The sequence below is a fragment of the Tachysurus fulvidraco genome, chromosome 4, assembly GCF_022655615.1.
Source record: "Tachysurus fulvidraco isolate hzauxx_2018 chromosome 4, HZAU_PFXX_2.0, whole genome shotgun sequence".
Taxonomy (NCBI): domain Eukaryota; kingdom Metazoa; phylum Chordata; class Actinopteri; order Siluriformes; family Bagridae; genus Tachysurus; species Tachysurus fulvidraco.
This window is the reverse complement of record NC_062521.1, coordinates 26,183,774-26,196,273: the sequence shown is the minus strand read 5'-3', so window position 1 is coordinate 26,196,273 and position 12,500 is coordinate 26,183,774. Positions and strand designations below refer to the sequence as shown.

General features: G+C 40.9%; 1 protein-coding gene across 2 annotated transcripts in view; it reads right to left on the bottom strand.

The window, feature by feature from the left end:
* The window catches only part of smad1 (SMAD family member 1), a 24,828-nt gene that overhangs the window by 316 nt on the left and 12,012 nt on the right, over positions 1–12,500 (bottom strand). For both annotated transcript variants that reach the window (XM_047812653.1, XM_047812652.1), the window contains exons 2-7: positions 11,009–11,556; positions 8,644–8,943; positions 8,137–8,253; positions 4,900–5,121; positions 3,797–4,053; positions 1–3,066 (exon numbers count right to left, since the gene is read on the bottom strand). The exon at positions 1–3,066 is cut by the window's left edge and continues 316 nt beyond it. In XM_047812653.1, the coding sequence (XP_047668609.1) occupies positions 2,923–3,066; positions 3,797–4,053; positions 4,900–5,121; positions 8,137–8,253; positions 8,644–8,943; positions 11,009–11,408 (1,440 nt within the window). In that variant the 5' untranslated portion in view covers positions 11,409–11,556 and the 3' untranslated portion in view covers positions 1–2,922. The remainder of the gene's footprint in view (positions 3,067–3,796; positions 4,054–4,899; positions 5,122–8,136; positions 8,254–8,643; positions 8,944–11,008; positions 11,557–12,500) is intronic.

Genomic DNA, 12,500 nt, shown 5'->3' with positions numbered 1-12,500 from the left:
TCAGTTTTTTTTTCTTTCAAATATTTTAAAAAGGCAAGATTCACAACTGTTCCTTTAATGATGAATAACTCAATGAAGTAATAAAGTATCATAGGGTCAAAAGTTCCAACCGTGAAGTGATAATCCAACCATGAAGTGATAATCTCTGTGTACTATAAAGCTGCACTTTGTTTGGATTGGGGTCTAATTTCCGCGTGCTCGTTATCAGAAGGTTGTGAGTTTAAAGTGTCCACCGAAATACATCATTTCAGTTATTTTTAAAAAAAACTTATTTACATATGGTAAAATTCATGGACGAGTAAATCATTACACAAGGACTCTCAGGGTCTGATTTGTAGAGTGTGTGAGCTTTAGATGTTTGCAGAGCTGTCAGCAAAAACGCAAAAAAGGAAAGAATGAAATATTCACCGGAATAAAAATGACAAAATATGCTGCGTGTCAGTAAATTTCTCAGAGAAATTATTTTACAAATATAACTTGTTCATCAGAACTCACTGGATTTTCCAACAAGCAAGTTTTCTCCATGTTTGGTTCCTGGGCTACTTCCTGTTTTCATATGTTTCATACATCAAAATGTGTCTTAACACAGAGCCGTATCACAGGAGACAAAGAGAGAGAAAAAAAAACAGGCTTGTGAAGGAACATCTGTGTAAAAGGCTAAAATGTAAGTGACCTTCCTAAGTGAGCCTAAGTGTATAAAATGAATACTGTATGTTAAAGTAAGAAAACGCTAACTGCTGTATAAGTGGAATAAAGCAGTAAGGATTTTATACACAACAGCAGTAACATCCTTGCGTTGTGCCGTTAAACAGTCGAGACACGACTTGTGACACGACTGGACGTTTACACATAATCCCGTTCTCTGCATTGCAAAACAGATTCGATACAGACTTGTTAAGTCAGGGGACCGACTTGTGGAGTAGAGCTGATGCTCTTGCTGATGATGATGACAGTTTATCGCTGAAAGTTTACTAACCTCCTTAAAATCGAAATATTTAAAAACAAACAAAAAAACGCTTGTTACCCCATGAAGGTTTGCTCAAATCACTGAGGGTCTGGCGCATTAAATAATCTGCTCAGGCATATTTATTTAGTTAGTAATTATGGTGTGGAAAAAAATATACTGCATGTTTTGTATAAAACCTATGTACGAGGAACGAGGAAAAACACGTTGTTCAATGGAATGCAATTGAAATTCATTTCCTTATTTAATGCACTGATCTGTCATGGTCAGGAGTGTGTGTGTGTGTGTGTTTGTGTGTGAGAGAGATTTTATTCTAATAATAATAATAATAGTAATAATAATAGTAATAATAATAATAATAATAATAATAATTGAAGATTATTTTAGGATCTTGGTGGAAAACTATTTAGAAAAATTAAATACAATTATTATTATTTTTTTTGGATCGACCTCTTTTCCACATCCACCACATCCACGACGCCTCGTCATTGGCTGCTGTCGCTGTGATTGACAGACGACAGAGAACATGCCCCGCCTACCCAGAGATTTTCATTAAAAACAATGAATGATGAGATCATTTAATTTCAGGTTAGTTTTCTGTTGTATTTCTATATGTAAACATCAGTTTGTTTAATCCCCGTTTTATTATTATAAGCTAGCGGTTGCCATGGTGAGAACCGATCGGAATCGAGTTTTTTTTTTCGTATTTAGGTTTGAAAGCTACACAGAAGTCAATGCTCTGTTCTCGGTTCTGACGTTTACTGCAGGAGGAGGAGAAAAAATGCAGGATGTTTTTTTTTTTTAACCGTATTACTAACATTAACTTCATTATTATCGTCGTTATAATGAAACGTATGAAACGTCGAGCATCTACAACTCTGTCATCTTACTTACACTTTAACTTCACCTTATCCGGTGATTAGAATATTCCTTGCTACTTCCATGCTGAGATTAACTTCGATCTTTATTTCATTATTTTTTTTAAGAAGCTTTGTCATAAACGGCTTTCTTCGTCCTGAAGAGCAACCCGCTGGAGCCGTGTGTCGCTCCATTTTCATTAAGGAGAACAGACGTCGGTGTCTTTATTCATTATAATAAAGATTTAAGAAATTAGATGACGAGTGCTCTCTTTTTGCCTATTATTATAATAACACTTATTACTCTTCCTTGGGGGAAAAAAATGAAATAAAATAAAATAATAACAAAAACAGACTGCACAGCATTTTCTCTAAAAATCAGCACAACTACTTTTTACACTACCTTTAAAAATCATCTGAAATCAACTGGATGCAATAAAAGTAGAGCGTTTTTTTCAGTCTGCCTTCCAGTGTGCGCTCGTGCTCTGCGAACTTCATGCCGTACACCGTTTTCCCTTTACAACACCTTCGATCAGCTCGCATCCACTTCATCTCCCATCTCCATTTTTTCTCTTTCTCCACTCTAGAATTATTTATTTTTGTCATTTTTTGCTACATTTTCTTGCAAAAACAAAAAGAGCATAAAAATGGTAATACATTCTGCTCTACACTGCACAGACACTTTTCTAGAAAGTTCATCATGTCTACAATTATGGACATTTTTTTTTTCCATTTTATCTCTAAGCAGGTCAGTCAAGTCGCATAACCTCTTCTACTGTACCTACACAAGTCCCTCCCCCCTTCGCTGGAATACTGACGTATTTTTGCAAACGAAAGGGGAAAAAAAAAAGGAGAAAAATGTGAAATAGGAAAGCGCCTGCTGTCACAAGACCAATGGAGGATACTTGCAACGAGTACGATGGCCTGATCAATGAATACGATTGGTCACAGAGTTATCAAGTATCTCCCAGATGTTCACTGACTGGCCTCTTTTCCCGCTGCCAGTCAAATCATATACGGCCGCTTCACCCGCCCCCATCATTAACCCCTTTCCCTCCTCCTCCACCAACACATCTCCATGGAAACCCGGAGGCGGAGTGTTTAGGACACAGAGGAAATGGGGTTGTGAGGAGAGCCCATCTGCGTGAGAACCTTGTCCAGCCACTGCAGCGGTCCGTGGAGGTGGATCTCGATCCAGCAGGGGGTGCTGGTCACGTCCTGCCGATGGTATTCAGCTCCCCAGCCCTGCAAATCGACACAAATCCACATTAGCACCGATCTGTAAGAACTGCGACATCATAACTGTCTAAGATATTATTCGCTTCTGTCTACATGCAGTAGGCCCTGAAACATATTTAATCTTGATGAAAGTAATATTTTTCAGAAAAGACTACTTAATTTTTCTCTAACGAAAAGGGTTATCGGGTTCTAAAATAAAAAATAAATAAACAAATAAATAGTTAGATAAATAAATAAATACAGATAGATGATTATTGCAAATAAGTAAAAAAAATAAAATAAAACTGGAAGAAAAAAATATTTTTCAGGCATCATCAGTTAATGGGATAAAACAAACAAATGTGTAAATAAGACTGAAACCATGAATGATCGAATGAATTAACAAAAAACAAATAAACAAATAAACAAACAAACAAAAAAACAGAAACAACACTTAAAAAAATAAGAATAATAAAATAAAATAAAATTTAGGGAGGGGGGAGGGGGTTATCTTTTTTAATCGCCAAGCATGTATTTTTAAATGTCAAGGTTATTTTTTTAACTCATCAGTCTTTTCCAACATTTAGAGTAGAAACTTCAAATCTGCAATGTGAATTTGATTAATGAGACTAAAATTCCATTACTAAAGGTCATTTACATGAGAATAGATCAAAATGAGAGTTCTATATTGCATTTCTGATGATTAATTACAGCCATTAGAGAAATTTGAGTTTTCTCACGGAAGTGAAGGCGCTACCTTGACAAAGCTCATGCGGATGGTGCACATCTTGGTGAGCTCGTACACGGCCTCGAAGCCGTGGTTGACCGACTGGGCGAGTAGCTCGGCGAACTCCTGGTTGTTGAAGATCTTGAGGCTGCAGCCGCTCGGGATCTTGCAAACGGTGGTGGGATGGAAGCCGTGGTGGTAGTTGCAGTTGCGGCTCTGCACGAAGATGCTGCTGTCGCTCAGGCACTCGGCGTACACCTCGCCTCCTACGTAATACAAGTGCACGCCTGCCAAGAAAACATCCAACTCCGTTAGAACCTCATATAAATTGTTTTATTGTGGTCGGTACCCATGGTAACACAGTGCTGGTGAGCTCTCTATTCTGATTGGTCAGAAGGCAAAGTGGCTCTGAGTTCCAGATGTGATATTAATGCACTTGTTTAAAACAAATCTGTTGTGTCTAATAAAAATCTACGATACGGTGCAGCGGTCTGTAAGGAGACCTTTATGGAAGGAGTCTCCGGCGTCATCAGGACTGATGACTTTCCGGTTTCTCTGACACACGACAAGCTGCGTTTTTTTGTGTTATTAACGTCAACAGAGAGAAAAAACAGAAAGACAGAAAGTTTATAGCTACTAAAACGTTTTACATGTAACTAGAAAAAAAGTATGTTAATAAGCAGAACTAAAATAATAAATTGACATAAATTAAGCTTTAATTTTAATATGATGGGCTTAGAACAGTACCTGAATTTGTTTGTACAATTTTATATATATATATATATATATATATATATATATATATATATATATATATATATATATATATATATAGTTATCACTAAAGCACATGCAAGCAAAAACAAGTAAAAAAGAATGAAAAAACTCTGTGCCCAGTCCGTACGTTTCTGACACCGGGACACTGTAGTATGATCCTGATGGGAATTTGTTGATCGATTGAAATCAGGCTATGCAGTAAACCTCCAGGAAGTGGAGCGAGTAACACTAATCTATATTATCAGTTTGCACGAGCTGCGTCGTGATGAACTGCATCGTCAGGTAAACCGCACGGAAAACCGCAAACGTATCCGTAACCTACACAGTACACGGTACACATCACCCCCGTTTCGTACCTTTGCCGATGTGCCTGCGTGTGTTCTCGATGGTGGAGTTGCGGTTGACGTTAGACAGCAGGCCCAGGCAGAAGCGGTTGCGATTGTTGGACGGATCGGTAAAGCCGTCCACCAGGACGCTGGTCGAGGACGCCAGGAAAGCTTCTCCGACCCGGTTATTCAACTCGTAGTACACGATGGAGCACCAGTGCTTGGGTTCTGCGTACGCCACCGAATGCACGTCTGCACACAGACACACGTCTCATTTCAGTGTATCGTATTTACACCTCAGTGCTGTTAATATCTGAATTCTGATTGGTCAGAATTCATGCCACATTTGCCACAACCTATAATTAATACTAAGTAATTGAAACATGTATTAAAAAAGCTATGATGAAATTTTAAATGTTAAATCTAACATTTATGGGAGGAGTTTTCATTGTTAGTGCTTTAGTCTTCCTGGGTAACATGACAACTTTCTTTCTTTCTTTCTTTTTTCTTTCTTTTTTGCGCACTGTATATTTTTGTATAAACTTATTATGTTATGATATTACATTTAGATTATATTCTATGAGATGTTATGTCCTTCGAGTCAGAGCTATCTGTTTTGCTGTTGCATGTTGGGGCAGCAGACTGAAGGTAGAACAAACTCATCCGTAAGGCCGGTGATGTTGTGGAGGTGGAGCTGGACTCTCCGACTGTAGCGTCAGAAAGAAGGATGTTGTCTAAGCTACTGTCCATCTCAGACAACAACTTCCACCTGCTCCATGATATCCTGGATGGATACAGGAGTACGTTTAGGTGCAACACAGAGGCCCACAGGAAATCCTTCCTGTCTGTGTCCATCAGTCTTTATAGTTCCTCTGCACAAAAAATATCTCACTGTGCAACAATATACCTTTCATTCATTCATTCATTTTCTTCCTCTTATCCGAACTACCTCGGGTCACGGGGAGCCTGTGCCTATCTCAGGCGTCATCGGGCATCAAGGCAGGATACACCCTGGACGGAGTGCCAACCCATCGCAGGGCACACACACACTCTCATTCACTCACACACTATGGACAATTTTCCAGAGATGCCAATCAATCTACCATGTATGTCTTTGGACCGGGGGAGGAAACCGGAGTACCCAGAGGAAACCCCTGAGGCACAGGGAGAACATGCAAACTCCACACACACAAGGCGGAGGCGGGAATTGAACCCCCAACCCTGGAGGTGTGATGCGAACGTGCTAACCACTAAGCCACCGTGCCCCTAACACTATACTATATAACTGTATAGTTCTTAAAAACCTAGTTGTATTTATATTTTTGTATATATTATCTGTGTATATATAAGTCTTCTTCTTCTATCTTTTTATGTAGAATTAATCAATAATTAATCCATTAAAAAATATAGATTTTATGATAATATATTGTTTGCATGTTCACTACAAATAAAAGACAATAAAGAACCTTCGATTTGATCGCTAAACGACATAAAAAATCTGCATCTTAATATGAATCCGGAGCTGAAACTGAGCTGGTGTAAATAATCCGGGCTGAAATCGAACCTAATAAGCCGCCATGTCAACATCTCCAAACTGACATTATCTGGTCATCATCTAATCAGATTATCACTGATGCAGATGATCTAATTAGGGCTCTGATCACACAGCTGTATTACGGATACACAAAAGCTATTCAGATAAACAGTCTGGTGTGCGAATAGCTTTTGTATTAGTTAATACAGCTGTGTGATCAGGGCCTTGATTAGATTAGGTACATTAGTGATTAGCTGTGTGAGCGTCTGTGGTGAATATCGGATGGACGCGTGCGTGTCCGTGTCCTGACCTTTGTCTGCCCTCGTCTCTCCTCCACCTCAAAGAGAGAGAAAGAGAGAGAGAGAGAGAGAGAGAGAGAGAGAGAGAGCTGTAGTGTGTTTATCCAGCACACGTCTCTCCTCTGTTTCCTGAGCCGGGTGGCACTGAGAGGCAGGTGTGTTTTGTCTACCCCTTTCTCATCATCGCTCTCACAATGAGGCAGATCCTACTACAGGATGCAGCTTGAGCTCGGATCCCAAAACTCTGTGACTTCCTGAACCATACAGCTTGTTTTGTTCATAGCATTTGTATATCATTCTATTGTCCAAATCAAGTTAATGGACATTTTAAAGTCGGGGATAGACACGGTTTCACTGTTCAGAAAACAAATACTAGTTGAGTTGCCTGACTCAAGTGGCACCTCGTGGTGATCGTATTTAACCAATCAATGTTCTGTCATCTGTCATATTTATTTTAGTGCTGGGCAACGATTAAATATTTTAATTGCGATTAATCGCAGCACATCTTAAATGGACATAAGCTTCTGGACATAATTTTTTTTTTTTTTACAGACTTACAAACTTTATTAAATAAAACATTAATGTTTTGTTTAGTTTGTAAAAATAAAAAAATAATTAAATAATTATATATATATATATATAGTCCAGAATCTTATGTCCATTTAAGATTTCGGTACCTTTTTCCATTTTTCTGTCCGCACCAGATATTTTCTGTTTCGTGCTGTAGCTCTCTTAGACACCCAACAAATGCTTTCATTGGTTGAGACGCATGATGACGCTCATCCCAAGCAGCCAGTAGCCTACTGATAAACATCCCACCCCTCCTGTGACCCATGGTTTGTGTTGTATTCGATTGTATTATTACAGTCTGTCTATGTGTATTCAAACGCAGTGAGCAACGGATTTTCAAAATAAAAAGTACGTTAACGCGCGATAAACTAATTGTCGGCGTTAATTAATTAATGCGTTAACACGATAAAAACGTGTTAACTTGCCCAGCCCTAATTTATTTAAATAGTGACTTGGCAAAAGCTGAACCAGGAGACACAGTGTGTACTGGGGAAGTCATGGCCTAATGGTTAGAGAGTCTGACTCCTAACCCTAAAAGGCTGTGGGTTCGAGTCTCGGGCCGGCCACGACTGAGGTGCCTTTGAGCAAGGTACCGAACCCCCCAACTGCTCCCCAAACACCACAGCATAAATGGCTGCCCACTGCTCCGTGTGTGTGTTCATGGTATGTGTGTGTTCACTGCTGTGTGTGTGCACTTTGGATGGGTTAAATGCAGAGAACAAATTCGGAGTATGGGTCACTGTACTTAGCCATATATCATGTCACTATTTCCGGAAAAGATGAAGTGGATGTGTGTAAAAAATACTATACATAAGCTTGTGTGTTTTTGTGTGTGTGTGTGTGTGTGTGTGTGTGTGTGTATACCTGTCCGGTTGTTGATCTCTGCAGGCAGGTTTGGGGCCAGCAGGTTGGTGTCCATTGGCTGGGGACAGTCCTGTGTCATTGGCTCCTCAGGGGGCATATACGCAGGTGGCGGAGTTTCTGTGAGCCGACACACAAACTTTAATCTGAGATTTAAGTCGCGATCGCGGGTCAGTCTTAGTAACAGGATATGTTGTTATTGGTAAACAATCAACTCTGAAGTGGGTACAGTGACTGACAATGTTGTCCTAGAACTGCGCTCGTCTTAAACCGCTGTGTGTAGCTATAACTATCGTCACAGCTTATTGAGAACTGACACTGGATCCTGTAAATCTTTACTAAACATCGCGTCATAAAATGTCCCTGTTTAAGTTGTTACTACAGAAACGTATACAAATCTAAAAGCAACCTGTTAAGAATATCCATATACTTCCGTACCAGCTTCTGAATCTCGCTGTAAAAGAGCACAATGATGCATGTTAGCGTTTGTAACTGCCTCATCAGTCTTACCTGGCATCTGGAAGGGACTGCTGGGCTCAGAGCTGCCAGGTGAGTGTGGAAAGGTGGTGTTGGTGGTGGTGGTGGTTGTGGTGCTCGCCGTGCCGCTGTTGGGCGAGCCTGGGTAGCTGTTGGAGGGTGAGTTGGGGCCGAACGGTATGCTGTTGCCCGGCTGCTGGGTGAACGATTCCGGGTATTTAATGTTGTGGGGCATGTGTGGCTCCGTCTGGTGCAGCGGGTTGCGAAAGCGTGGCAGCATGGACAGCTTGGCATTAAACTCGCTGTTTCGAGGCACCAGGACCGGTGGCAGAACTGTGAGAAATGAGATACACTCATAATAACTTAATCAGATCAGAAAGAGAAAGTGTGAAAATACAAAGATGATGGCAACCGACACGGCTACACTCGGAACGTCGTACCCTGGTGTCACGGTATATTGTGGACGTAACGTGCATCTCTTTAAATATTCTAGATATTTAAAGTAGCATCAGCATAAGCTTGAAAGAAGTAATAAATAAACTGTTTCTTTAGTTTTTAAAAGCTACTAAAAGTTAGGATCAATCCCAGGATATATGTCTATTGCTTTGAGTTACTTATTTCATAGTAGTTAAAAGAAAAATGTGACGTTTCATGTGACCTAAATCGGGTTTAAATCAGGTCCCAGTATTTAACAAAGAAATGGCAGTGTGACTTCTTCAGTAAGTACTATATCATGTATACCTCGTGGCTTCCTTCATTTACACCTAGAAGCAATTTAATAGAGCTAGACTTTTTCACCCGTAACGAGACGCCGTACAGATATATACACGTACCGTGGCTATTATCTGTTATCAATGATCTGCTATGATGACCTGCTGAGACCCCACGAAGGTAAAATCATGATAATTATTTTCATTAATAAGCACAATTCTGTCTTCAAACGGGATGCACTTATTTCCAGGGATTTCAGAACATCGCAACAGATATTGCGTCATCGGGTGGGCGTGGCCTATTTGATAATCTAACCCTAACCCTAACCGTAGTTTTTGGTTGTTTATTTGTTCTCTAAAATCGCTTAACTGTAAGATAATAAATCATAATAGATATAAAATATAAAATCTACCTGTATGAGACTTTTTATCCATCGTAGGTACACTTTTTTTTTTTTTGAAACAGGGCGTTTTTCCAAGACCTCCGGAAACACGCCCACTTTACGTCGTGCTAACGAAACCCCTGGAATTTAGTGAATGCTGTCTATATGCTTACACTATATTATGTTTATTGAACGGATTCTATAAATTTAATACCTGCTTTAAGGCGATGTAATAATTGTTGAAGCTTTTTTAGGCCACAGTGAATCTCAGAGTTGCTGAAGGAATCGATTTGAATAGACACCGCTGTGTATTCTGCTTTTTTGCATTGGAAATGACCAAAATTTTCATATTCTAATGCAGGGAACTGCTCATGCAAAATACACACATATACACATACATGTGTAATGTATACAAAATGTATGTATCTATACATAATGATATATTTGCACAACTAATATTGTGTCTATTATGATTATGGTTCATTTATATGGACCCTTATTTCATCCCTTATCGAGGATGAAAGGAGGAGAGAGGAGAGTGTATAAGACAGGTGCTGAGGGAGTGTGTGTGCGGCAGGCCTCCGTTCCTTCCTGCTATTGTGCGAGCCGTCGAAAGGACTTCCTGCTGCACTTTTCCTCTGCGTGGCAACATGTTTGCTGCCTGCGCACGCGCTTAACACACACACACACACTCTCACACACTCGACAGAACAAAGCCCCCATTCTCTGTCTAAATGGAATTTCCTGCTCTTTCTCTCTCTCTTTCTCAACACACACACACACACACACACACACACACACACACACACACACACACACACACACACACACATACTGTGGACAGCTGTTCCTGTACTGTCAGCTGACCCTCTTCTGCTAAACCAACAGAAAGAGGGCCGTGTGTTTCGAGTCTGAGCAGTAATCGAGGACGTTTTTTTTGCTTTGACAGACGACACACACACGTGCGCACACACACACACACACACACACACTATTGCTAGTCTTTGTTTTGAAGTATTAATGTGAAAGTAAAAGCCAAGCACCTGGTCCAGCTGGTCCTGGTGGTGGACGTAGGATAGAAACCTGTCTGAATCTTATAGTGTTTTGCCAGTGAGAACGAGTCATTTAGCCAGTAATGTTATACAGTCAAGTTTAAAGGTATTTACACAAAGATACCTGCTTAATATATCTTTCCCAAAACAGTTCATGCTCAAATGTTGCCAGATCTTTCTGGAATAGATGATAGATGGTATACTATCCGTACGTTTCATATAGATACTGTGAAGATAGTAAGCTAGCGCTCACCTGGGCTATCCACCCTTTTATAGTGGTATGGGTTGATGCACACGTCCTTCTGCTTGGATCCGAAAGGAAACTGGCAGCACTCGAGTGCTTTGAGCTCGTGGTGCGACTGCAGGTCAGGCCAGCGCCACACGCGGCAGTAGATGACATGCGGTAACCCTTTACGATGCGACACCTGCAGTCGTCCGTCCAGCGAGCGCGGGATGGTCACGCAGCTGCTGGGCTGGCCGGGGCAGCTGAGTGCGCGTTCCAGCTCCTCCATGGCGCCCTTCTTCTTCTTCAGCTTCTTGACGAGCGCGTCCACAGCCTTCTCGGCCCACTTCTCCTCTTCGTCGCCCTGCTTCCAGCCCAGCAGCCGCTTCACCGCTGGGCTGGTGAAGGAAAACAGCGACGTGACGTTCATCCTGCGTTGTGTCCCAGGCCCTGGCTGGTTTCTTGGTTTTTTGTTTTTTTTCTTTTACGGAAGAGATACCTCGGAAAGGCTTCGCACAAACGCAAACACCGGCAGAGCAGGAAACGGTGCCAATAACAGACACGGATATCCAGCTGACCTGCGAAGAGAAAAAGATTTGCTCATTATTATAATGCGTCAGTGTGAGATTCTCCCACGAGGAGACCGTCGACACAATGCCAGACCTACAGGAGAATCAAATGGCTGCACATCCTTGACCTTATGGTGTGACATCACTCCCTCACACATCACTGCTTCTGGGAATCAGAGTCACAATGCGCAGCTTTCCAGTACGTCCAGTCAACACCGCATTCTCAAAATGGTTTCCGGTACGGCCGAGCGTTCACACAGTGATCTCGGATATCACCGGTGGCACATATCCGTCAGTGATGCTGAATGGCTTTGAATATCCTCCTGAGTCACTGCCGGCTTCCTCTATAGAGTTACACAGCTATATGTCAAAGATGTCCAATTTATTTTTCAGCCATTTTTTTTCCAGCATGCTCACAAGGCCTACCCAAAAGACAACAGCGCATCTAACACATTTAAGAGCTTCTGCCCTTGACATCGGGAAAGGAAATGCTGCTTGGATGAGGATGAAAGTGGCCATTCGGTGAGACCCAAAGGCAGCAACTTAGCAGCAGGAGAAAGATTACAGAGGGTTAGAGACGACGCAGAAAACACGAGTTCATGCTTGTTTTGAAATTATATATAAGTAAATATATAAGTAAATAACGTTTAAAGCTTCGATGTGGTCGGGGATCGAAAGGAATCCAAATAGAGAGCTGAGAAAAATATAAAGTGTAAAACTGATCGAGGCCTTTTCTTCCAACTATAAAATTTATCTATCTCTTATTTATTTGAAGTCTAGTGAGAATGTGATTCGGCTCTGAATCTAATTTAACCGACTCAGCTGAATGAAAGTGATCTAATGATGCTGAGCCGAAGGACCGAGCTGTAGTAGTGCCGAAAATAACAAGGTGTTCTGGAGACACACTTTTTTTTTTTTTTTACATAACTCCTGTTTTGCTCAGTAGAAGTGAT